A 27175-nucleotide genomic window follows, 5' to 3' on the forward strand; every position below is an offset into this window, starting at 1 on the left:
AAGGTTGGGTTGAGGAGGCAGCAAATGAACCTGAGGAAGAGCTTCCAGTGGAAAACCAGAGTGTGTGGCCTCATGGAAGACAATATAGGGGAAAGGGTTTCCAAAGTGCTGAACTGTGCTGGATGCTGTTGACAAGACCAGTAAGTATCGGACACAGTGCTGGAACTGATCTTGGCCTAATGGAGGTCGTTGGTGACTCTGACAAGAGAATTTTCTCAGAACGGTATAGGAGTAAGGGAATAAAAAAGATGTCTCTTTTGAGAGGTTTTGCTGTCAAGGAGGCAAAGAAAGAAGGCATAGTTTGAAGGAGATGTAGAGTCAAGATAGGTTTTTTTTTGTTTATTTTTGAGAGAGAGAGAGAGAGAGTGCGAGTGGTAGGGAGGGGCAGAGGGAGGGAGAGAGAAAATCCCAAGCAGCCTCCTGCAACCAAAGCGGAGCTTGATCTCACGACCCTGACCCTGAGATCATGACCTGAGCCAAAATCAAGAGCCGGGTACCCAACCAACAGCGCCAGCGAGGCACCCCTACTGTATTCTTATGATAAAGTGAACTAGAGAAGTGAGGTTATTAAGAAAATCTTAAGGAAGAGAAAATACACTTACAGTGCTTTCATTGAAAAAAAATCTCTGTATAAGTGGATCTGCAGTTTGGAACCCTTGTTGTTCAAAGGTCAGCTGTACTTAGGGAGGTAATTAGCAGTAGATAAGTTCATAAAGGTGAAGCATTCATGAATGAGATTAGTGCCCTTATAAGAGTCACTAGAGAGCTTGTTTCCTCTTTCTGCTCTCAGTCACGTGAGGACACAGTAAGTCAGCAGTCTGCGCCAGACCCGACCACGGTGGTGTCCTGACCTTGGATTTGCAGCCTCCAGAACTGAGAAATACATTTCTGTGGTTTCTAAGCCACCCAGTCTATGGTGTCCCATTACAGCAGCCCAAACTAGCTCAGACAATATTAAATGATTAAACATGCCTTGTAAAAGTCAACGTGTTGTATCAAAAGTGTAAGTGACGAGAGAAAAAACAGATAAACCCGAGTCTATCAGAATAAAAGCTTTTGTGCTGCAAATGACACCATCAAGAAGGTGAAAAGACCACCCAGAGAATGGGAAAACATATTTACAAATTGCAATCAGACCTATAGGTACAGAGAATGGACTGGCCGGAGGGGGATGGGCCAAGTGGGTGAAGGGGAGTCGGAGATTCAGGCCTCCAGCTAGGGAGTAAGTCACAGGAACAAAAGGTACAGCATTGGGAGTCGGTGGTACCCTAATGGTATTGGGTGGTGACAGACGGCAGTGGTGAGCACAGCATCCTGTACAAAGCAGTTGAACCACTGCATTGTATACCTGAAATTAACATACCACTGTGTCAACTGTACTCAAAAAAAGACTTGCAAATTGCACATCTGATAAGGGGCTGGCGTCTGGAATATATAAAGAACTCTGACAACTGAAAACAATAAAAAGATGAGTAACTCAACTAAAAAGTGAACACTATTTGGCCAAAGAAGATAGACAAATGGTTATTATTTTTTTTTTAAGATTCTATGTATTTATCTGAGAGAGAGAAAGCACAAGAGCGGGGAGGGTCAGAGGGAGAAGCAGACTCCCTGCTGAGCAGGGAGCCCAATGCGGGACTGGATCCCGGGACTCCAGGATCATGACCTGAGCCGAAGGCAGTCGCTTAACCAACTGAGCCACCCAGGTGCCCCTAGACAAATGGTTACCAAACACAGGAAAAGATGCTCAATTTCATTAGCCCTTAGAGAAATGAAAAGCAGAACCACAACAAGATACCAGTTCACACCTACTAGTGTGGCTGTAATAAAAAAGACAGACAGTAACAAGTGCGGGAGAGGAGGTAGATAAATGGGAACCTCCTCCTACATCGCTGGTGGAAATGCAAAATGGTGCAGCTGCTGTGCGAAAACAGTTTGTCAGTTGTTCAAACAGCTAAACATCTATGGGGCACCTGGCTGGCTCAGTCAGTAGAGCATGCAACTTGATCGGGGGATCGTGAGTTCGAGCACGTTGGGTGTAAAGACTACTTAAAAATAAAATCTAAAAATAAAAACTAGGGGCGCCTGGGTGGCTCAGTCGTTAAGCGTCTGCCTTGGGCTCAGGTCATGATCCCAGGGTCCTGGGATCGAGCCCCTCATCGGGCTCCCTGTTCCGTGGGGAGCCTGCTTCTCCCTTTCCCTCTGGCTCTCCCCCTGCTTGTGTTCCCTCTCTCGCTGTCTCTCTCTCTCTGTCAAATAAATAAAAATCTTTAAAATAAATAAAAATAAAAATAAAAGCTAGATATATAACCCAGCAATTCTCATTCTAGATATATATCCAAAAGAAATGAAAACATGTCTACACAGAAAACCTGTACATGAATGTTTATAGCAGCATCGTTCATAATAGCCCGAAGGTGCAAACAACTCAAATGTCCATTAATTGATGAATGGATAAGCAAAATGCGATATATCCATTCAGCGAATATTATTTGGCATTAAGGAAGTACTGATACATGCTACAACACGGGTGAACCTTGAAAGCATATGCTAAGTGAAAGCAGCTAGACACCAAAGGCCGCATAGTGTAGGATTCCATTGATGTGAAATGTCCAGAATAGGAAAATTCATAGAAACAGAAGGCAGGGGCGCCTGGGTGGCTCAGTCAGTTAAGTGTCTGCCTTCGGCTCAGTCCTGGGATTGAGCCCAGCATTGGGCTCCCTGCTCTGCGGGGAGCCTGCTTCTCCCTCTCCCTGCCTCTCCCCCTGCTTGTGCTCTCTGTCAAATAAATAAATAAAATCTTAAAAGAAAAGAAAAGAAACAGAAGGCAGATTGCTGGTTGTCCAGGGAGGAGAGGGGAGAATAGGAAGTGACTGCTAATACATATGTAGTCTTTTTTTGGGGGTGATGAAACTGTTCTAGAATTAGTGATGGTCGAACAACTGTGAATATACTGACCTTTGTATACTTTAAATGAGTGGATTGTACGGTATGCGAATTATATTACAATAAGGATGTTTAAAAAAAGAAGTGAGAAGTGAACATATTAACATCAATGTCACCAAGAGTCCAAATTCTGGCTTAGACAGAATTCCTTTCCTGGAGAGCAGATAATATGCAAAGCCAGCAGTGGTCTCATTTTACTCACAAATTCCTTGCATATCTAGCTGTCAGGTTACTATTCTAAGCAAGTACCAAAGGGGGGGGGGAATTCTTTTAATTCTGTAATACAATCTTTAAGATTATGGTTTAGTAAATCATCCAATACAGTATATTCTTCAGGATGTGGCAAAATCTAGAATTTCATGATACTGCTATGTTGACCGCTCAATTTAGATTTCTATATTATAAAATATTTGTATTCTTCAGAGAACAGATTGGTGATCGCCATTGTGGGGTAGAGGTGGACCAAATGGGTAAGGTGGTCAAAAGGTACAAACCTCCAGTTATAAGTCCTGGGGATGTAATGTACAGCATGGGGACCACAGTAACCAATACTGTATTATAGATTTGTTATATATATATACAATACTGCATTGTATATTGTACTGAAAAGTGCTAAGACAATAATTCTTTAAAAGTTCTCATCACAGGGGCACCTGGGTGGCTCAGTCGTTAAGCATCTGCCTTCAGCTCAGGTCATGATCCGCGGGTCCTGGGATCGAGCCCCGCATCGGGCTCCCTGCTCGGCGGGAAGCCTGCTTCTCCCTCTCCCACTCCCCCTGCTTCTGTTTCCTCTCTTGCTGTGTCTCCTCTGTCAAATAAATAAATAAAATCTTTAAAAAAAAAAGTTCTCATCACAGGAAAAAATATGGTAACTCTACGTGGTGACAGATGTTAACTAAACAATTTTGGTAATCATTTTGCATTATATATATACACACATATCAAATCATTACGTTGTAATGCAAATCGAAACTACAATGAGGGGTGCCTGGGCGGCTCAGTCGTTAAGCATCCGCCTTCAGCTCGGGTCATGATCCCAGGGTCCTTGGGATTGAGCCCCGCGTCGGGCTCCCTGCTCCGCGGGAAGCCTGCTTCTCCCTCTCCCACTCCCCCTGCTTGTGTTCCTTCTCTTGCTGTGTGTCTCTCTGTCAAATAAATAAATAAAATCTTAAAGAAAAAAATAATAAACTACAATGAGATATCATCTCAGACCTGTCAGAATGGCTAAAATCTACAACACAAAGAAACAACAGGTGTGGGTGAGGTTGTGGAGAAAGGGGAACCCTCTTGCACTGCTGGTGGGAAAGCAAACTGATGCAGCCACTGGAAAACAGCATGGAGGTTTCACAAAAAGTTAAAAATAGAACTACCATATGATCCAGCAATTGCACTACTAGGTATTTACTCAAAGAATACAAAAATACTAATTCAAAGGGATACATGATGTTTATAGCAGCATTATCTACAATGGCCAAATTATGGAAACAGCTCGTGTCCATCCACTGATGAATGGATAAAGAGGTGGCATGCACACACACGACGGACTAGTACTCAACCATAAAAAAGCCATAAAAAAGAATGGTCTTGCCACTTGCAATAACATGGATGGAGCTAGAGAGTATTATGTTAAGCGAAATAAGTGGGTCAGAGAAACAAATACCATATAATTTCAATGTCGAATTTAAGAAACAAAACAGATGAGCAAATGTTAAAAAAAAAAAAAGAAAGGCAAACCTAGAACCAGACTCTTAACTATGGAAAACAACCGGATGGTTATCAGAGGAGAGGTAGGTGGGGGGGGGGGGGAGGGGAATGGGTGAAATAGGTGATGCGGATGAAGGAGTGCACTTGCTGTGATGAGCACCGGGTGTTACATGGAAGTGCTGAATCACTATATTGTACACCCGAAACTAATATTACGCTGTATATTAAGCAATTGGAATTTATTTATGTATTTATTTTTTTACTAACTGGAGTTTAAATAAAAACTTAAAAAACAACAAAAAAGCCCCCCAAAACCCCACGAATCTTTATGCTGTATATCTAAAACGAATAGGATGTTATACGTCAATTATATCTCAATTTAAAAAAATTGTATTCTTAAGCAGGTAAAGATGGCTTCTTTTCATTGACTCCAAAAGCCTTTCTTGTATATGTGCAGACACTTTTTCTAGGTCTCCCAATCATTTATACTTTCAAATTTTACCATCACTCTGGAACACGTTTAAAAAAAAAAAAAAGCCAAAGCAGGAACTCTCTAAAAGGCTAAAGTCAAATAAAACGAAGTTGTACTTGTCTTAGTTTTCTTCCAGATGGGCTTTCTCTGTGGAGGTGGAGAAGTGTCCAAGGGTTTTTCAGAATGTGAGCGGTCAACGCGTTAGAGAACGTTGGCCCCAGAAAGAAGAGGTCTTCTCTTTTCCTTTACTTGGTCTGCATCGTGGAGTCGCTAAAAAGCAAGTGCCTGGAAACAACGCAGGCGCTGCGCTGTCGCAGCGCAGGCCGGCATCCCCTCCTCGCCCAGCTTCCCGCCCCTCCAGGCCCTCCCGGGAGCCTACCTGGACCCGCCTGCCGCGCCCGCCACCCGGGCCGTCGCCATGGCACCGCGCCGCCCCGCCCCCCCCGCGCGCCGCCCGCCCTCCCGCCCGCAGCCCCCCTCGCCGCCCCCCGCGCCCCACCCCCGCCCCGCGCTGCTGCGGGGGAGGGGGTGGGGCGGGGGGGGAGGAGACGCAGGCGAGAGGAAATCGGCGGCGCGACGCCCGCGGCCCATTGGTTGCCTAGTCCTGGGGCCAGGAGCCCCGCCTCTCTGGAGGGGTCACGTGATCCCTTTCAAAGATGGCCGCCCTGTTGTTTTGATGAATAATACTTGGTGGGGCGAGGGGGTAAGAGTAGGGGTGGAGGGGTAGGAGGATTTACTCTTCCATCCGGAGCATCGCGAGTCCTGTCCTCCCCCTCCCCCCTGCCCGGGCTCCGGCGTGGAGGCGGGGCGTGGCCGGCCTGCTTTGGGAGGGGAGGGGCTTCCCTCTTCAGTGCTGGGCTCTGCCTCGGCGGCTCTGGGGTCGCCTTACCTCGGGGCATCCGCTCTGCAGTCGACCAGTTCCCGCCTGGGGCAAAGGGTAGGAAGGAGAGCAGGATCTGCTGGAGGAAGCGCACCTGCCGCGCCACCACCACGAAGACACAGCAGGCTCGGGGCACGAGACGAGCTGGAGACCCGAGTCCCTGGTCTGGGTAACCTGGGAAGCAGAGGGCAATAGTGGCGCCTTAAGATAACCCTGTAGAGCAGCAGCAGTGGCGGCCAAAGGAGGCTGCTCGGGGCACAAGCAGCTGTAGGAGTCTCTGGGGCGATTGGAGTGACCGACGCCAAGGCGGTTCAGTGCCTCTCGTGTTCTTATTTTTTAACCTCTGACTATGCAATTCTGAAACCTCCCCCATTCGGGGGACCAGACAGCCCGATAGACACCTTCCATTCTCCTCCCGCCCTGGTCTCAAGAACAGAAGGATCTCTCCCCAACGCCTTTCACCATTAAGAGGAAAGCGATGGAGGAGCTGAGCGCTGACGAGGTGAGGAGGTTGGGGGACACCTTGGGAGATTAGTTGGCAACTCTTTGGCGCTTTGGACAGGGATGGTATTGCGCCAGTGGTGCCTGGCCTTTTTGGGTTTGGGGAAGGAATGGAGATGACATTTTCCAAGAATAAAATGAGTCCTTGAGAGGGTCTCCAATTGTATTCTCCTGTATTACCTTGCCTTCTTTCTTCGTTCTGAACTCCATTGGCTTCTTTTCGAGTCTTTTAGGGTCTGAAGAAGAGGAAAGAAAGCCTATTGAGGCGTTCATTCTTTTCCTCGGGGTGTTTAAGCAAGAAGGGCTAGATTTACATCAAGTTAAATGTGTGTGTGTGTGCGTGCACGCGCGCCTTACTGCAGAGATTTAAAGAATAATTTTGGGTGGAATTAGAATGTTTGGGTGTATGTTTTTTAAAGGCAGTATTTGAAATCCCAAGTATGTGTGGCTGTTGCATCGTATAAGTTGATTAAACATACGTTTGTGTTTGGGGGTGGCCTACAGACAGATTCTTTGATGTTTAACAAAATATATATCTTCTCAAAAGCCTAGTGAATTCCGGTTAAATTCTGTGATGTAACAAGTACTAATGACCCCTGGCATACTTCTCTCATTCAGCCTTTTTCTAGTTTTAGGCCCTTTCAACTTGTCTTTTGCTGTAGCGGACACTGTACAGGAAGCAAATGGTAGCAAATGACTTTGTAAACTCCCCCTGTTTTTATTTATGAAAGGAGTTTTACAGATCTCTTTCTTGATGTTTTAAAGATTATTTAATAAGGTTGTCATAAAAACAGTGGTAATTAGGGTACAAGGAATTTTCTGTGATTCTACTCACTTTTCCCTTCCTTTTTACAAATGAGGAGCTACCCTTTCAGAACCCCTGCTGGCCTCCCTCTCTTCAGTCTACCTCCTCATTTCTTTCACTAGTTCATATAAAACTTCCCTACAGTACTATGAAAGTAGTCATCCATCAGGTTGGCTAAGTACATGCTTCCGTTTTAGCTAGAGTAGTCAGTATATTTACTTAGGGACTAAAATTCTCCAGGGATGGGGCTTGCAAGTGGTGAGTTCAGATGTCAGGTGGGAAGGGAAACAATTTTTGTGGGTTGTGATGCTTGGCTATTTGGAGTCAGGATTGCTCATTCTGTGTTACTTTTTTTTCTCAAATACATCAGGAATGTAATCTAACTGAAATTAGAAGAATATTGAACGGTTTCTTTCATTCCAGTAGGAACTCTCAAGAGATGCCCTTAAAGGCACTTTGTTTAGGTAATTTTTAAAAATCTGCTCTCCCTTTCTTAATAGTAACTCTAATGGGTAAATTAAGGCAAAGAGTTTATGTTTTTTAGTAGTCCTTTGCTTCCAGAAATTACTTTTTTTCTTAACATTCTCTAAGTTGCTGCTGGTTTAGAGTTTTTACATACTTGATATTTCACTGAGAAATGGTAAATCCTTAGCATAGAGACCATTTAAAGATACTGCATAATCTACACTGTGACACTTGACTTTAACCAGTCTTTGAGGAAGTTGTAACTTTTTTGTGACTGTATAGGGACAAATGTAATCGTTGTGGAGGAGATCAGAAAAACATTTTTCAAGGTCAACCAAATATTGAAATAAATGTGAAAAATCACATTCACTAATATTAGATCAACATAAAATTACGTTTGACAATTAGGTGACCTGAACGAAGAGGAACAGTTCAGTAACTGGTAATTCAGTCTCAGCAGAACCTAGAACAAATTAATGGGCTTTTTTTTTTGTTTTGTTTTGTTTTGAATCCATTTCCTTAATTCTGGGATTAAGTGAACCGTTCTCAACAGAGCCATTTCCAGAGCTTTTGCCTTTGTATTGTTACTTGCTTGGTGGAAACTGTGTCACAGATATGGTAGGTGGTATTCATTTGGTTAGAAAATAAGACATTTCTCTTGCTGAAAATTCAAACATACATCTCAGTGTGAAAACAGGCAAGACAGTGATCTTTCCATCTAAATTAGGCAATTAGGTAAGGCAGAGTTTTATATTCGAACAAAATGAAAATGTCTGAGAATATAGTCCCTACAAAATAGAGGTTGGTATAACCAGACTGGTAGCTTTAGAAGATTTTAGATTATGGGTCCCTGTCATAGATCACCTGAAATTCTTACACTTTAATTCTCTTGTGTAGAGTAGTTCTTTAAGTGCCATGTTGTTTGTTATTTATGTGGCACATTACGGTGAGTTCATTGCTCTATGGAGCAGATCCATGACTAAGTTCATCCCCTTCAGGAACCTACATTCCAAGGCTTCATTATGTACATTACATTCAGTCTGTAGCCTACTCATGTGTTGTTCTTCCTATACCAAAATGATGCTATGAGTAGGGCACGACAGGTATTTTAAACTGTTTTTCAACTGTGGTGATGAAATTGCATTGAAATGATTTGCTTTTTCCTCTTCTTTTTTTTGGCTTAATCTTCTTTATGACCTAGTTCATCTTCAAGATGGCTGGCTGGGAGAGTTAGGGTGTGGTCAAGGTTTTAGAAGAGTGCTAAGTCTTCCTTCCCAAATGCCGAATATGTGACCTTGCACTTTTTAGCAGTGTTCTCTAAGTGGAAAGGGACCAACATTTATTAACAGCCTTAGAAACCTGCTCGGTGCCAGGCACTTTACAACCATTGTCTAATTAAATACAACAGTGCGATCAAGAGGGTCCTTAAATTTTTCTTGTTTTATAGATGAGGCAACTGAGATTTAGGTTAACCGACTTGTCCATAGTGATCTGGCTTAGAAGTGGCAGAGTTGGAATTCAAACCTAAGGTGCCTGATCTAAAAACTGTTTTTACTACATTTTATTGCTTAACAACTGACAGTAAATTCACTGCAGCGTCCATATACATATCCTACTAACATGCTTGATCTACATAGTTTTTCTGTAGAAGTGTTGTTTCTCATGAATGCATTCATGATATGATCAAGTTTATAGTCTTTTTGGTACTAACCCTTCATCAGACCTCTCCAAAATTGTTCACTCCACAAACATTTTTTTTTTTTAAGGTGTTGTGTTATCTCCAGTGATGTGTTAGTTAGGTTAGGAGAAAGACAGTCCTTTTTCTTTTTATTTATTTGTTTATTTTATTTTATTTTTTTTTTTAAAGATTTTATTTATTTATTTGAGAGAGAATGAGAGATAGAGAGCACGAGAGCGGAGAGGGTCAGAGGGAGAAGCAGACTCCCCGCCGAACAGGGAGCCCGATGTGGGACTCGATCCCAGGACTCCAGGATCATGACCTGAGCCAAAGGCAGTCGCCCAACCAACTGAGCCACCCAGGCGCCCCTTATTTGTTTATTTTAAAGATTTTATTTATTTGAGAGAGAGAGAGAGAGCACAAGAGGGGGGAGTGGGAGAGGGAGAAGCAGACTCCCTGCTGAGCAGGGAGCCCGATGCAGGACTCGATCCCGGGACTCCAGGATCATGACCTGAGCCGAAGGCAGTCACTTAACCAACTGAGCCACCCAGGTGCCCTAGACAGTCCTTTTTTCTTAAAGAAATTGTAATTTAACTGGGGGGGTGGGGGTAGAGATAGATAGAGGTAGGAGATCCAACAATTTCAATCCAGGGCTAAGTGCCGTTGTGGAGGGATGCACAAGACATTAAGAAAAACAAGAAGGGACCCCTGGTGGGGCAGTGCTGTAGTGAAAACTTTCAAGAAAAAGTGATGCTGAATGCTGAGCAGTAGTTGCCAGGTGACAGGCTCTTGGAAGTGGCTCTGAGGCTGGGGAGCCCAGGAAAAAAGCAAGAATGAGGGCCCAGAGGCAGGCCCAGAGGAGTGGCTGCAGGTAGGCAGGCACCAGATCTTGGAGGGTCTCAGAAGTACTTAGGAGTTTGAACTTTGTCAGTAAGACTATAAGGAGTCTTTGAGGAATGTGAAGGGGTTAGAAAGATGACTGGCAAGGTGTAAAAGTGGGTTGGAAGATGGTGGCTGCAGGCCGGGAGACAGATTAGGAGGCTCGTGTTGCTCTCTAGCAGCGAGGCAGTGGAGTCGAAGGAAGGCATTGGCAGTGGGGATGGAGGAGGGCAGACACCAGGAATATCGAGGATCTAAGTTAACCCACTTCTAATGATCAGATTGATGTAAAGGAGGCGGGGGTGGGAGATGAGAGAAGAAGATGATTCCTTGGTTTCTAGCTTGAGAGAAGGAGGATGAGGAATTCCAGACAAGGAACAAGCAGATTTTTGGACCATTGAAAGATGAGCCAACTTAGAGAGCCCCCACCTCTGGCCTTTCTACTCTGACCTCTCCATCTCTTTGACCTTTTCTTTCTTTGTAACAGGCCTCAGAACCTAAGCTCACTCTTCCTGGTAGGTAATTGCTGCCACTCTATAACTAGGATTCCTTCTCAAGCCTTGTAGGGAAGTGGATGTAGCCTCCCACTTCGTTCTTCACCCTTTCTGTTCATCTTAGTCAAGAGACAGAGAACGATTATGATACCAGCTAACATTTATTGAGCATTTAATATGTGCTAAGCATTTAACTTGCTCAGCAAGGTTGGTAATATCACCCCATTTTACAGATAAGAAAGTTGAGGCTGGTAGAAATTAACTAACTTGCTAAAAGACACACAGCTAGGAAGTGGCAGAGTCTGGATTCTTTCTAATCCAGAGTTTGATTTCAGAGTTCTTTTTTTTTTAAGATTTTATTTATTTATTTGGGGGTGTCTGGGTGGCTCAGTCATTAAGCGTCTGCCTTCAGCTCAGGTCATGGTCCCAGGGTCCTGGGATGGAGCTCCACATCGGGCTCCTTGATCCCCGGGAAGCCTGCTTCTCCCTCTCCCACTCCCCCTGCTTGTGTTTCCTCTCTTGCTGTGTGTCTCTCTGTCAAATAAAGATTTTATTTATTTATTTGAGAGAGAGCAAGAGCCAGAGCAAGAGGGATCACAGAGGGAGAGGGAGGAGCAGACTCCCCGCTGAGCAGGGAGCCTGATGTGGGGCTCTGTCCCAGGACCCTGAGGTCATGACCTGAGCTGAATGCAGATGCTTAACCGACTGAGCCACACAGACACCCCTGATTCCAGAGTTCTTAATCCGTTTACTAAACTACCTGAAAACAAATAATCTAAGCAAGTTTGTGATGTTTATAGCATTTTTTTTTAAGATTTTTATTTATTTATTTGAGAGAGAGAATGAGATAGAGAGAGCATGAGAGGGGGGAGGGTCAGAGGGAGAAGCAGACTCCCCGCTGAGCAGGGAGCCCGATGCGGGACTCGATCCCGGGACTCCAGGATCATGACCTGAGCCGAAGGCAGTCGCTTAACCAACTGAGCCACCCAGGCGCCCTGTTTATAGCATTTTAACTGTTCCTTTTGAGATGGGCAATGGAAGCCCCAGTTACTGCTAGGAGTGGAGCTCATCAAATAGCCCCCTATTCTTGTAGGGGAAGAAGACAGAAAGACTGGTGATGAGAGGCCCTTGGGTCTCCAGGCCTTTGCTTGGTGCAGAGTGCATTTGCTCACAAAGTGCTTGGAGTACGTCTAGGTGGACGTGTCCTCCCATAAGCAGCTCATTGAACTGTATTTACTGTTTACTTGCTGTGGGTCAGATACCACAGGAGGCTGCTTGCATGGAGCTTCATTCCAGTGGGAGGAAACATGATAAACAAACATGTACCCTTAGAATGTCATGTGGTGATAAGACTACCAAGAAAACCCAAATCAGCAAAAGGAGTGGGAGAGTAATGGGGACATGGAGTGTGTACAGTTTTAGGAGGTGGCTTTTTTTCTTTTTAAGATTTTATTTATATATTTGGGGGGGGGAGCACGAGCGGAGGGAGGGGCAGAGGGAGAGAGAGAATCCCTAGCAGACTCCATGCTGAGTGTGGAACCCAACCCAGGGCTCCGTCCCAGGATGAGATCATGACCTGATCCAAAATCAAGAGTCAGATGCTTAACTGACTGAGCCATCCAGGTGCCCCAGGAGGTGGCTTATGAATAGAAATTTTAGGGATAACAGGGAGCCATCTTGGGGGGAAAGTGTTCCCAGGTACAAGGAACAGCAGGAAACAGGGGTGCGTCCTTGGTTGGCTCCAGGAACAGCAAGGAGGACAGTACGGTTGGAGCCTGCTGAGCAAGGGCACAGGAGCAGAAGTCAGTCATCTGTCAGCAGAAATTTGAGTTCTTATAACTGGGGTTCAGTCAGTTGTGAGATTCCCTTCCTCACCCCTTTTTTTTCTTCACATTTTAACATCTATTACATTGGGATGCTTGTTATAATGGTATCATCACTATTGGCCAGGTGGCAGGTCTGACACATCACTTCCTGTTTATGTGCACACCTGGTTTTACCTGTTTATATTATTGCCCTTTCAGTTGAGTGCCATGGATGTAAAATTTAGTTGCCATTTTAAATGCCTTCCCCCAAATCATACTTTGATCAGCAGTAATTAAAAGCAAATGTTACTTTGTATGCAGAGAGGAATGGCAACAGCAGTGGGGTCTCAGTATGATATTAGTAAAGAAAATGTTTGTTGTTGGAGGAATAACCACGATTCCATATTTTATTGCAAAGCACCAACGAAGTGCATCAGGGAGCTTTAGAAAGGCAGCAGCCTGTAAGTTTATGAAGCTGTGCCACATTTTGCAATTGAACATATAGTTAGAAGGATTGCCTTTCATACCTAGGCAATGCAGCTAAAGGTCACAGACACTTGACGTTCCTCAGAAAGAAATCTCAAAGCAACGGGAGGCTGGTGTAAGTGTTTACAGCTCTGTCCTGGTCTGTTGTTCAGCCATTTTGTTGCGGTTTAATGGGCAGTATTTTTTTCCTTGGCAGTGCAAAAAATAATAGTGCAGCTTATAATCACTGACATCTTAAATTTGGTGAAATATAATATATGTCTAGTCTTGTTCTAGACCATGAAGATATACCAATGAAAAGTACAGGCAGAAACCCTGCCTTCATGGGGCTTAAATTCTGATTTATGGTTTTTTTACTTTTTTTTTTAAAGATTTTATTTATTTGACACAGAGAGACATAGCGAGAGAGAGAACACAAGCAGGGAGAGCGGGAGAGGGAGAAGCAGGCTTCCCGAGGAGCAGGGAGCCTGACGTGGGGCTCGATCCCAGGATCCTGGGATCGTGACCTGAGCTGAAGGCAGACGCTTAACGACTGAGCCACCCAGGCGCCCCTATGGTTTTTTTTACTTTATTTATTTAAATTTTTTAAACTAATCCCTATGTCCAATGTGGGGCTCGAACTCACGACCCCAAGATCAAAGAGTCTCATGCTCCACCGATGGGGCAAGCCAGGTGCCCCATTCTTATTTATGTCTTAAAAGAATTATATGCTGTGAAGTGTGTAGACAAAAGGGGAAAGGTGAAAGCAGAAAGGAGGCGGTCACAGGAGTCCCAGGACAGAGTTAGTGTGAAGAAGTAACAAAGGGTCAGATAGTGATTGGTCAGATAGGGGCGGGAGACCCTAGCACCCGGTAATGGGGTGGGCGTGGTGTGTGAAAGAGTGAAGTCGAGAATAGCCATGTGAGTCGGGATATCACTGGGCGGACCTTTGTAACAGAGACCTGCAATCGCAGCTGCTTATGCCAGATCAAGGTTTATTTCTCTCCAAATAGGAGGCTGGGGCTGCTGAGGCACCTCTGTGTTCATTTGGGGCCGAGGTGCCTTCTGTTGCATTGTACTAACTTGTCTAACATATGGCTTCCATCTTTTGGTCTGTACATGTCTGCATTCTAGCAGGAGGGAAGAGAGGAGAGGGGAAGGAGAAGTCATATTCCTTCTCTCCAATGGCACAACTTGGAAGCCTCGTGATCACTTCTGCTCACCTCCCATTGGCTAATGAAAAATAAAGGCAGAACCTAAGGCACATGGCCACAGCTTCTTGCTGAGAAGCTGAGAAGTATGGGTTCCTACTGGGTAGCCAAATGTTCACCTAAAAGTTCTCTTATGTTAGAGGGGGAGGACAGTCTAGGCCTTTCCAGACCCTTCTTCCCAAATCTAGAACACACTGTGCACCTTTCCAAAAGAGACAGCCCTCAGTCAATTTCAGAGTCCAGAATCTCTGGCTGATTGATACACAGTCTAAGAACCTTTAGATTGAGATACAAGGTGTCATGTGCGTGTGTCCCCACCTTATGTACCGTGATTGAGTAGGATAGAATTATGGAACTAGAACTCCAGTTTGGGAAAGGGAAAAATGGGGAGTACAGACCCCTCACTGGTCCTTAGCCATTATTAGCTCCTGCCGGGCCATGTTGTGGGGACTTCCTGCCTTGGCAGGAGTTCCTGACTGCTCATTTAGCAGCCCTTGGTCGGCTCTCTTGGAGGAACTCCCTTGTCCCTTGCCCTTTGTGGTGGTTTTTCAGTATCTGTTTTCCTCTGGGGATATGTCATTGGAAAATATCCCCTTCCGGGCGATGAACAGTTTCTCTAGCTTCTTTCCTGCTGGATATTGAAGGAGTTGGCTTTATCAACCCTATTTAGCCTCCGAATTACGAGATTCTGAGGAGATTTAGACTGTAGGCTGTGGACATGCCTTAGGCAGACCTATATTCCCTTTTATCTCTGCATGCAAATCGGCAGGTTGTAGCTTGAATCTGTCTCCTTTTCAAGGGACTTCTTGCTTAAAAAGTGGCAAGAAGCCAGTAAGCACCCAAATTCTGAATTGTTCAACCAGTTCCCTTAGAATTACAGGCCATGTTAGCATGCAGGCAGTTACTGAAGATGTCACGGGTTTTACCAAATATTTTGTTGTGGTCTAACAAGGGTTACCAACCTTCTGTCCTGCAATATCTGTGCCCATGCTGACCCCCAAGCCATTGCCACATAATTGTAGTCTATTTAGGTTGATTACTTCCAGATTCAAAATGCTGTGCATTGGTTAAGATATTGGTTTGTTTGTTGGAGCCTAGCGATCCAAAACAATAATGGCTTAAACAAGGTAGGAGCTTATTTTTCTTTCAAGTAAAAATCTGAGTAGGTGGTTGAGAGCTGGTTTAGTAATTTCACTATTCCTAGGGATCCAGACTCATTTTGTTTTGTGCCCTCTCATCAGTGTGAGGCATCTAGCTTGTAGTCCAATATGGCGGCTCCAGCACCTACTCGCACATCTGCATTCCAGTACTTAGGGACTAAAGGGGAGGGGAGGGCATGTTCCTATCCCTTAAGGACATGATCAGAAAGTGTCACACATCATTGCTTACACCTTCTTGGCCAGGACTTAGTCACATGGCCACAACCAAATGGTGGTTGAACATATAATGAGGAGGCAACTAGCAACTTCTACCACAGTCATATCAAGAGTTTTAGTCTGCACAGCTTGAAAAGTGGAGTTGTCATATACTGAAATGAGGAATATTGAAAGAAGATTAGAGGAAGAAACTAAGTTATGTTTCGATCATATTATGACTATATTGCTTAGCAACTATCCACATGGAGATGTTAAGTCGGTTGTTGGTTTGCAGCTCAAGAAGGAGGTTGGGGTTGGGATACCAGTCAGGATGTGTCAGTATATTTAAAACCATGAGAATGGGGACGTCTGGGTGGCATAGTCCATTAAGCTTCTGACTTGGTTTTGGCTCAGGTCATGATCTCAGGGTTGTGAGATTGAGCCCCGTGTTGGGCTCTGCGCTCAGCGCTCAGCGCAGAGTCTGCTTGGGATTCCCTCTCCCTCTCCTGCTGCTTGTGCTTTCTCTCTCAAATACATAAATAAATCTTTAAAAAAAAAAATCATGAGAATGGACAGATTACATAGGGAGTGAGTGTAAATAGAGAAGAGAGGAAGTGAGAGGACCGAGCCTTGAGCCCCTTCAGTTAAAAGGTGGGGAGGAGATAAAGAGGAGCCAGGAAAGGACTGACAGGGCACAGCCAGTGCGGTGGGAGGAGGGCCAAGAGGTCATGGAGTCCTGCCGCCCAGCGGGAGAAAGTGTTTCATGCCGGAGGGGAGTGTTCAACTCTGTGTCCTGTCAGTAAAGTAAGTTAGCAAAGGACTAGGCCTTGACAGTAGGTTTGGGCAACGTGGAGGCTGTTGGCGACTTTGACAAGGCCAGTTTAGTTTCGCTGCTGACCAGAATTGGTTCAAGAGAGAATGGGAGAAGGGAATGGATAGCTCAGGAGTGAGGCACAGGCTCCAGGGATAGGCCGAGGAGCCCTCCGAAAGTGGTAGAATGGGTTTAGGAAGTGGGGAGCAGGGGCACCTGGGTGGCTCAGTCGGTTGGGCGACTACCCTCGGCTCAGGTCATGATCCCGGAGTCCCGGGATCGAGTCCCGCATCGGGCTCCCTGCTCGGCGGGGAGTCTGCTTCTCCCTCTGACCCTCCCCCCTCTGATGTGCGCTCTCTCTCTCTCTCTCTCAAATAAATAAATAAAATCTTTTATAAAAAAAAAAAAGAAGTGGGGAGAAAATACTTGGTGAGCATATCTTTTAAAATTTGACTTTTACTATTCTCTATTATAATCATCAATGCCTTTCTTCATTCAGTAAATATTTATGCAGTGTTTACTCTGCTCCTTTCTTTCCCTGAAGTAGGAAGTAAAGGCATAGAGGTAGATTTTGTATATTGTTCCTAGCAAGGTGTTTTGGGCCTGAAGAGTGGCACATACAAATTTTGAACTGTAATCAGAGGAACACTAGATTATATTATAGTTAATTTTTAAAACCTTTAATAAAAAAAAATAATAGAGCGGCAAATATGTAGATGGTAAATATTATTAATTCTGTTTACTTTCGACGAGTATAGGTAGGGTATTTACTCTCTGCTAGGTACTGAGGGATACACATAGAGAGATACCATCTCGAATATGAACATGACCTGGTCTTTTCCTTCAGGAACTCATGCTCCAGTGGGGAGGCAAGAACACAGGCAGCTAGAGTTCAGGTGCTACCCTAGATATTTAAGTAAACGGAGTGCTGTTGAGGGAGCACTTCATGCTGACTGTTTCCTCTAGGAGGATCGAGTTAGTCCTTAAAGATGGTCGGAGTTTTGACATTGACAAAAATCTGTGGTGAGGATCAATGTTTCAGTTATTTCTTACTCTGGGCAAACTAAATTAACATTCATTCTTTTGAAATTGGTTGTAGAAATTATGAGAACCACTGACAAAAAATTGGAGATGGTGAAAAAATCTGATAGGGGTGGGTATTTGCTGATCTGAAAGGTTTTATGATGTATGAGGCACAGCCAGCTATGTCACTCCAAACTCCCCAAACCATTAAGATTTGGCAGAAGCTGAAGGAGGTTGCTGGGGGAGAAGTAGAGAAAACAGAAAAGGTGTTTCATTAAAATTGCTTCTCCTGTCCTGATGCCAGTCACACTGCACTGGAATTGCCTGTGTGTGTGATGTACTGACTGGTGCAACACAAGCTCCTGACTATCCTCATTCACTCTTTCTCATCCAGCTCTTAGCACAGGGCTTGGCGCAAAGTGGCCCACAATAAATATTTGTTGAGGGGCTCCTGGGTGGCTCAGTCGGTTAAGTGTCTGACTTCGGCTCAGGTCAGGATCTCAGGATCCTGGGATCTAAGCCCTGCATCGGGCTCCCCACTCAGCAGGGAGTCTGCTTCTCCCTCTGCCGCTCCCCTGCTTATGCTCTCTCTCAAATAAATAAATAAAATCTTTATTTTTTATTTATTTTTAAGATTTTATTTATTTATTCATAAGAGAGAGAGAGGCAGAGGGAGAAGCAGGCTCCCCGCTGAGCAGGGAGCCCGATGCAGGGACTCGATCCCAGGATCCTGGGATCATGACCTGAGCCGAAGGCAGACCCTTAACCATCTGAGCCACCCAGGAGCCCTAAATAAAATCTTTAAAAAGAAAATATTTGTTGAATGCATGAATTGAATACAAGGTGTCTCTTTGTGAGTCCCAATTCTCGTGTTGGAGGGTTTTTTTCTCTTTTTTTAAGATTTATTTATTTATTTTGAGAGAGCGCATGAGCTGCAGCTGGAGAGGCAGAGGGAGAGGGAAAGGGAATCCCAGGCAGTGCAGGGAGCCCGGCTTGGGGCCCAGTCTCACAACCCTGAGGTCATGACCTGAGCCAAAACCAAGAGTTGGATGCTTAACTGACTGAGTGACCCAGGTGTCGTAATTGTTTTTTGTTGGTAGTACATTAAGTTGCATTAGTTAGGTAAAGGTAGGCACTTGAAAGAAACCTTATTGTCAGAATTGTAATTCAGAGTCAGATAAACGTGAGTTTTAAGTGAACCAACCAATTGGAGGACCCTGAGCAAAGTACTTTCTGAGCCTCAGTTTCTTCAACTTGTAAAAGTTATGAATATCTATCTCGTGGCATTGTTCTTCAGAATAGTTGCAGTGGTATGTAGATTGTCTAGTGCAGTGCCCTGGCAGAGTAGATTCCTGGGACCTATTAGTTCTTTTTTCTGGAGTAAGATGGAATTGTACAAAATTAGAATTTTAGTGGCTGCCCATACAAGATCTAAAAAACTCCGCGCATGCACCGCACACCTTTGGAGATATTGCAGGTTTTATTCACAATAAAGCAAATACATAAAGTGAGTCAAACAAATTTTTTTGGTTTCCCAGTGCATATAAAAGTTACGTTTACACTACACTGGAGTCTGTTAAGTGTGCAATAGCATTAAAGTATGTATATTTTTTAAAAAAGTATGTATATTTATATGCATATAAATATAGCATAAAAATGTACATACCTTAATTTAAAAAATACTTCATTGTTAAAACATGCAAACCATCATTTGAGCTTTTAGTGAGTCATGATCCCTGATCACAGATCACCATAACACTTAATGATAATAATGAACAAGTTTGAAATATTGCAGGAATTACCAAGATGTGACACAGAGACACAAAGTGAGCAAATGCTGTTGGAAAAATGGCGCCGGTAGACTTGCTCGAAGCACGGTTGCCACAGACGTTCAATTTGAAAAACATACTATCTGCGAAGTGCAGTAAAGCAGGGTGCGATGAAACGAGGTATACCTGTAATAATGCCAAGAGCATAAAGGGGCCGTATCTTACTGGTTACGGTAGCGAACAGGCCCTGGCTTGTGTGAAAGGTTGGGTTGGAATTTTCCCCCTCTATCCCTTAATCTTCCTGAAGTCTCTTCTCACTCAGTATTAAGCTGTACAGTTATCACTCGTCAGGCCTTCTCTCCCGCTTTTTCTAAAATTGGGAGTGATCTGGTGGCCTGAAGGAACTAGGGGGTCAAAGTGGAGCCAGGAGGTTTGAAAGAGGGGGAGCCGTGCAGGCAGGACCTGAGGAGTCCCAGAAGCAACGTTCCATATCAGACCTAAAAAATAATGCCCAAAGTGACCCAGTCTACCCAAACCAGAGGACTGACTCTGTCTTCTGAAGGGCCTGCGGGTCCTGCAGTGCCGGGAAGGGAGGGGAAATCTCTGAACTGGAGGCCGTTGTGGTAACTGCTCACCGGCTGCTCTATCTTTAGCATCTTATCCAGTTCTTGGAAGACAATAGTCAGGCTGGGAAGAGAGGTATCTTTTGGGGCCTAGTATGAAGAAGTGCTGGGCCTTGACTTAATTAGCTTTCTAATTAAACATTGTGGAATGTGTTCAGTGCACACTGTTTCTTTGTTCCCTGTCAGTGTTTGGTATAAATTCGAGATGTGTACTAGTGTCGTGATTTAATTAGTTCTATTTTCTGGCTAGATGAAGTAGTACTTTGCTTTTATGGGCCTTTTGGGGAGCTGAGCTCCTAGGACTTCCAGGCAGAGAATAGTGAGCACCTATCACCTGCCAGGCATTCTTCTAGAATCGTATCAGGTCAGGGTCTTTTGTTAGACTGTGTCCATACTTGTCACCAGGGCTGGCGTCATGGGCATGTGACCTGCAGTCAGATGGCCTCATGCACGTGTGATTCAGTGCTCTGTTGTTGCTGTCTTGTAATTCTTAATAAATTTTGAGCAAGAGGCCCTGCATTTTCATTTGGTGCCAGGCCCCACCAGTTCTGTAGCCCGTCCTGCTTTGTCTCTGATTTTCTGTCTGGTGGATAAAAGTCTGGGAAGAGTTTGACCAGATCCCAAGATTATAGAAAACCATATGAAAACTCACCAAAGAGAGATGTTCATGTTCTTATGGAGAAAATGTTAGTATATGTCTCACTGTAACGCCATGTCATTAATAGAGTTTCTTGAAATTTTTAACAATTTTCTACTTCTACGTGATATGAAATCTTTGGATAACTTATTTCACTTCATCCAATGGATTCACTTTTTAAAAATTGGGGTTTTTGACGTAGAGGCATTTACTTCTGTACTATCTTTTTCATGTTGTACATCTTACCTCTCCAGTCTCAATAGGACTTCTTTTGCATTTTACCCAGTATAGTATTACCTTGGTCAGGGTTTTACAGTATAAACACTTCCTTTTTTTGTGAAAGATGGATTGTTGTATTTAAAGCTATAACTCATGTGGGGCACCTGGCTGGCTCAGTCGGCAGAGCGTGCACCTCTTGGTCTCAGGGTCGTCAGTTCAAGCCCCACATTGGGTGTGGAACCTACTTAAAAAGAAAAAAGAAAAAAGAAAAAAAAACTGCAACTCATGTTGGTTTTAACATTTTAAAAATTTTAAATTAAAAAATGTCCTCCAGAGGCTGATTTTTTAAAGTATTAGTATTTCTCTGTAAATATTTGTCTGTGCTGGCCAGTCAGGTATTAGGACTGACCAAAAATAATCATGTATAGGTGACCAATTTTCTTTTTTTTTTTTAAAGATTTTATTTATTTATTTGAGAGAGAATGAGCGAGAGAGAGCATGAGGGGGGGAGGGTCAGAGGGAGAAGCAGACTCCCCGCTGAGCAGGGAGCCCGACACGGGACTCGATCCCGGGACTCCGGGATCGTGACCTGAGCCGAAGGCAGTCGCTCAACCAACTGAGCCACCCAGGCGCCCCTAGGTGACCAATTTTCCAAAAGTAATAAAGTACATTTAATATTAGAGCTGGAAAATTCTGTGTATACGGATGTCCTAGTGGGGAAAACTTATTTCTGAGAAAGAAATGAAAATTGATGGAAAATTTAAAAATGTCTAGCACTCTTTATAATCTACTCAGTAGTACTTTCTGTGTATGATTTGATTTACTCATAAAATTGTCATGTGTAGGGTATTGAAAGATATGAACAACCAGAAAAAAGCAGACAATAGGCAAGATGAAGGGAAAAAATGCTGAAAGTTAAAAAAAAAAATACCCAACCACTTTTTCCATATTGTATATAGATCTGCCTGAGGAATTTACACGTTGGTTTCGGCAGTTAATTATTCTGTGGGCCAGTTAAAAAAAATTATAGCCCTGTTGCGCTTTGAACACCAGTTATGTAAAGTAGATGTTTAGATTGTCGTTTTTGGTGTTTTGCTTTAGGATGCTAACGTATGACAGCACATATACATTTGTGTTTGATGAAAATTAATGAATGAACCTTTTACTTTTACAGTAGTTAATCTTTTACTTATGTTAGGTACAGACCAGATACCATTTCTGTGGAGTTTCATCAAAAGAAGTGCCACATTTTTGGGGCACCCGGGTGGCTCAGTCATTGGGCTTCTGCCTTCGGCTTAGGTCATGATCCTGGAATACCGGGATGGAGCCCTGCATCGGGCTCCCTGCTCAGCAGGGAACCTGTTTCTACCTCTCCCACTCCCCCTGCTTGTGTTCTCTCTCTCGCTGTCAAATAAATAAATAAAATCTTTAAAAAAAAAAAAAGTTCCACATTCTTTTCCCCTCACGGACAGTTTGGGGCAGATGAGGTGGTCATCTACTCTGGTTTGTTCATTTTTACTTTGTTTAGATGTCCTCACACTCAAAAAGTTTGGGTGATGTATGGCCTAGGGAAATGTGAATCAAGCAGTCTTTTTTCCTTGCGACGTTATGATTAGAATGGCTTGTGAGTGGGAGAACTTCAGTGAATGCCAAGTGGGAGAAATGCTCGTGGGAGTGTCCTGTTGGACACCTCTTCCTCCTTTATGTTTTGCCTATAGTAAGCCCATTCACCCATCCTGGAATGAGATGGTTATGTGGAAATGTGGCCATTTCTGATTTTATTTACTTATGTAAAAATTTTTAAAAAATCTTTTAAAAGATTATTTTTTAAAGATTAGAAAGAGAGAGTGTGTGCAGTTGCAGAGGAAAGGGGCAGAGGGAGAGGGAGAAGCAGACTCCCTGCTGGGCAGGGACTCCTACGTGGGGCTTGATCCCAGAACCCTGGGATCATGACCTGAGCCAAAGGCAGCCGCTTAACCTACTGAGCCACCCAGGCGCCCCTAAAAGAATTTTTTTTAAGTAGGCTCCACACCCAGTGTAGGACTTGGACTCATGACCCTGAGATCAAGAGGACTGAGCCAGCCAGGCACACCACCATTCTGATTTTTAGAAGGGAGAAGGGCCTGTTGGCATTGGTGGAGTGATGATACATAACCTGCAGGAGGAAGTTAACATTAACAGTTCACATTAGGAAGGAAACCTGTATTCACACCAAGAACATAGCGCCCAGAGGAGTATTTTCTCTCCCTGAAAGAGCGCACTATACACCGTTGTCTAGATCTGCTAGAATATTGGCTTTGAGTATTCAGACTGAGTGGGATTGTAGAGCTTTGGTAGTGATCAGAGGAAATGTGTGAACCCTCCTGCAGAAGAATGTACCCTTGGGTCTCAGCAATAATTAGTTTGTGAGTCAATTTAAGACACTTTTCATGTACCTGGGTTTTAAAAAATTCTTTAAAAATGTTTAATGCTGTCAATTTCAATTGGTCCCTTTTAAGTGACCAGAATCCATTTTATGGAATAGTGTCAGAAGTAGCTGCTACTTGGTCTTGTCATCTTGTCTGCTTAACCAATTGGGGTCAGAGATGAGAATGGGGCCCACATCATCTCTATCACTTGGGATATTTTTGGTGAGGACATAAAATTGTAGTTGCAAGAATCATTTTTTCAAAAACCAGATATAATTAAAAAGCATCTCAGGATGCTTCTCTGCTGTATAATGTTGGTGGACTTAGGCTCCTGGTCCTAGTAGTTTCTCTTGCTGCCAGTTTCACAGTCAGTTAACAGATCTGATGCTAATTTTTAGTAGCTGTGCTACATACTGATGTTGTTGGGGTGAGACAGAGCCCTGAGCCCAAGGTAAACAGTGTCTGGGCCTAAAAGAAAGATGGAAAAGAGCAAAAGGATGGAGAAAACTTGTGGGCTGAAGTTATGAAAAAAAGTAGTAACTTCGTTGTGTGTCGGGTAGACGCTTGTCATTTGTTCAACAAATATTTACTGTGGGCTGTCTGCTTTAGGCATTGTTTTAGTCAGTGGGGAGATGGCAGTGAATATAGTACATCAAGTGTCTGCCCTCTTGGAGCTTACATTGTGCTTGGGGGAGACAGACTGCAGACTGATAAAATTCAGGTAGTGTGTTACATTACTGTTATCTCTGATGACTCTTGCCAGATAAGTGATATTTATGTCATCACCTTCTTCTAAATGGGGAACCCATGGCTCAGAGAGCTAACGCAGCTAGAAAGGGGTACAGCTAGGATTGTGACCAGAGCTGGCCCCCTGAGCTGGCCCCCTGAGTCGTGTAGAAGACTTTGTGAAGATAGGGCTACACAGCAGCAATTCACTCATCCGCTGTTTGGCCCCTTGTCTCACTTTCAAGTGGAATGCTTTTTATTTTTTATTTATTTATTTTTATTTATTTATTTATTTTTAAAGATTTTATTTATTTATTTGAGAGAGAGAATGAGAGAGAGCATGAGAGGGAAGAGGGTCAGAGGGAGAAGCAGACTCCCTGCTGAGCAGGGAGCCCGATGTGGGACTCGATCCCGGGACTCCGGGATCATGACCTGAGCCGAAGGCAGTCGCTTAACCAACTGAGCCACCCAGGCGCCCCTGGAATGCTTTTTAAAAGATTGCTCTAATGGCAAATGTTGATGAAGAGTCTAGAATAAGTCTTTATTCTTATAAGCTATTTATTATTTTTTTTTTAAGATTTTATTTATTTATTTGAAAGAGAGAGAATGATTGATAGAGAGCACGAGAGGGAAGAGGGTCAGAGGGAGAAGCAGACTTCCTGCCGAGCAGGGAGCCCGATGTGGGACTCGATCCCAGGACTCCAGGATCATGACCTGAGCCGAAGGCAGTCGCTTAACCAACTGAGCCACCCAGGCGCCCGCTATTTATTATTCTAATTTGAACTAACAATAGTAATATTTTCAGTGTTACAGGTGACTCAAGAAAGTACCTTTGGTAATTAGGCAGGTTATGCCTTTGGTTTTTAGCCCTTACCAGCCAGCAGAGCGTGGTTAGGCCTACTTAATGTTTTCCATGTTATTGATCAGGCAGAAATTATTGGTGTGAGCAATTGTTGCAGTTTATAAAACTCCTTGTGATGAAAAAAATAGGATCGCTGGATTACATCAGAGAATTGTAAGCGCCACAGCATGTTTTGCTCTGTAAGGAAATACGGTTCACAGTCTGTTTCTGATGACGGTAGGACCATTTCTTTGGTTCTATTGCAGCCAAGGCAGTAGGAGTTCAAAAGATGACAAGTTTGAAAGTTGTGTGGTTTGCTAGTAAGTGCTAGAACTTGGCCTTTGTAAGAATTTTGTACTTTATTTTTGAGAGATTTATTCAACTAGAATAGGACTTGTGGAGGAAGTAAGGTAACTTGCCTTGTCTGCTTTCCTTTCTCAGGGAAGGGAAGCATGGCTGGCAACTGAGGGCATGGGGGTAGAGAGAGGTGCAGGAGTATGGGGAGGACTGTCAGATGGATGTAGGGTGACTGTGAAATGATCACATCCAAACTAGGACTCTTCTGAGAGGGAGAATTAGACAGGAACCCCGGAGTCCCCCTGCCCTCTGTGACACTTTGGGGCTGGTGGGAAGCATTTGGGTAAAAGCACTAGCTGCTTTATAAAGGTTTTGACCTGGGGGGTTCAGTCCGGACATGGTCATAATATCCTTTGGAGAAGAAATCAGGCTTTTGGTAACTTCGAGTCAGTGTTGTTTGAGCTGGGTGAGTAATCTGGGAAGGGAGGCAGATGATTGGAAAACCAAGGTTGCAGAGGGGACAGTGCTCCTGTGTTCTTCTCTTCCCACTGTGCCCTGGTGTGTCCCGTGGCAATTCTCAGCTGACTGGGGGCCTTGGTCCTTCATTTGTCAGTGTGGGCAAGGGGGTCGGGGATGTTGGATTCATGCCTGTCAACGCTGATGGTGCAGTTCCAGGATAACAGCCAGTAGCCTGTTCCTCTCTTCTGATGTCTCCCTTTTCATGCTACAGCAGAGACAGGGTTAGACTGCTATGCATTCTACAGTGAAACATAGAGGCAAACATAAAAAGGAAAATAGGAAGCAGAAGGTAAAAAGAAAATCTTTGTTCAGAATCACACTTTCCAAGGATACTGTTTTTTTTTCTAGGTTAGGATTTATTTTTTTCGAAGCTAAATCTTCTTCTTCTTCTTTTTTTAAGATTTTATTATTTATTTATTTGACAGAGAGAGAGAGAGCGAGAGCGCACAAGCAAGGGGGAGTGGCAGGCAGAGGCAGAGGGAGAAGCAGGCTCCCCGCAGAGCAAGGAGCCCGATGTGGAACTCGATCTCAGGACCCCTGGATCATGACCTGAGCCAAAGGCAGTCGCTTAACCAACTGAGCCACCCAGGCGCCCCCAAGCTAAATCTTCTAATGTCATTTCTTTCTCTTAGGATCACAGATTTTTAGAACTTGCAAATATTTTAGAAATCTTTGTAGCCTACATTCTTCACTCAAATTTATTTATTTTTTATTATAAATTTACTAGCATAGAGTCACTGAGTTCTGTATGATTCTTTATAAGAAGATTTCCAAATCAAGAATGAAGGCCAGAGCAAGAATTACCTGTAATCCTGTTATCCAAAGGTAATCATTGTTAATTTTTTGGCCTATTATTTTTTGGCATTCCATTATTTTCTCTGTGTGTTGTTAAAAAACAAAATTCAGTGGAGTAAGTTTAAAGATCAGGTTGGCTTTATTCAATGAATCATGAATCGGGCAGCATCCCGTCTAGCAAATGGAAAGGAGTTCCCAAGAGCCAAACAAAATGGCAGGCTTTTATGGGCAGAAGGGGTTTAGGAACAAGGAAAGAGTAGAGCACCTCATTTTTCTGTGGGGGCCAGAAAGGGTCTGTCAGGCAGATCACCTCCCTGGTGCTGTCAGGAAATTCCACATTTACTGGTTTAAGATTACTCTCCTGGGAAAGGCTGAAACTGCTGTTAGGTGAGGCGTTGAGTCTTGATTTGCTGATACGGGGCTTAGCACAAGTGATTCCATTATGGGCCCGTTGTCTCTCTCTTTTTAACTGTGTATATTCGATGTACTCTGCTGTTCCTTACTCCTATAGCTCTGTTCTTCCTGAAGCCCTGCCTCCCTGAGCATGACAAGCTCGCCCTCTTTTAAGACTCAGCTGCCTTGTCACATTCCCCTGGAACCTTTCCCTCAACACCCTACATTCCTGCAGGCCCCCACTGTGGTTTGGCTTCACTTCTGCTCTTACCATATTGCATTAGAGCAATCTGCTTTTGTGTCTGTTTCCCCTACTAGATTGACAGCACAGAAGAAGTCACATTCATTTTTAATTTCCAAAGCCCATTTATTTCTGCCTGAAACGTTGGGGCTTGGTTAAAGTTTGTGGAATCAATGAATAAATCATTTGAATCATATCGTATGCAGTTTTATA

General features: G+C 43.9%; 1 protein-coding gene across 2 annotated transcripts in view; it reads left to right on the forward strand.

The window, feature by feature from the left end:
- The first annotated feature begins 5786 nt into the window (after nt 1-5786).
- UBE4B (ubiquitination factor E4B) overlaps nt 5787-27175 on the forward strand; it is a 127763-nt gene continuing 106374 nt past the window's right edge. For both annotated transcript variants that reach the window (XM_027610069.2, XM_027610051.2), the window contains exon 1: nt 5787-6504. In XM_027610069.2, coding sequence (XP_027465870.1) covers nt 6481-6504 — 24 coding nt within the window. In that variant the 5' untranslated portion in view covers nt 5787-6480. The remainder of the gene's footprint in view (nt 6505-27175) is intronic.

This window comes from Zalophus californianus, chromosome 4, assembly GCF_009762305.2.
Source record: "Zalophus californianus isolate mZalCal1 chromosome 4, mZalCal1.pri.v2, whole genome shotgun sequence".
Classification (NCBI taxonomy): Eukaryota; Metazoa; Chordata; class Mammalia; order Carnivora; family Otariidae; genus Zalophus; species Zalophus californianus.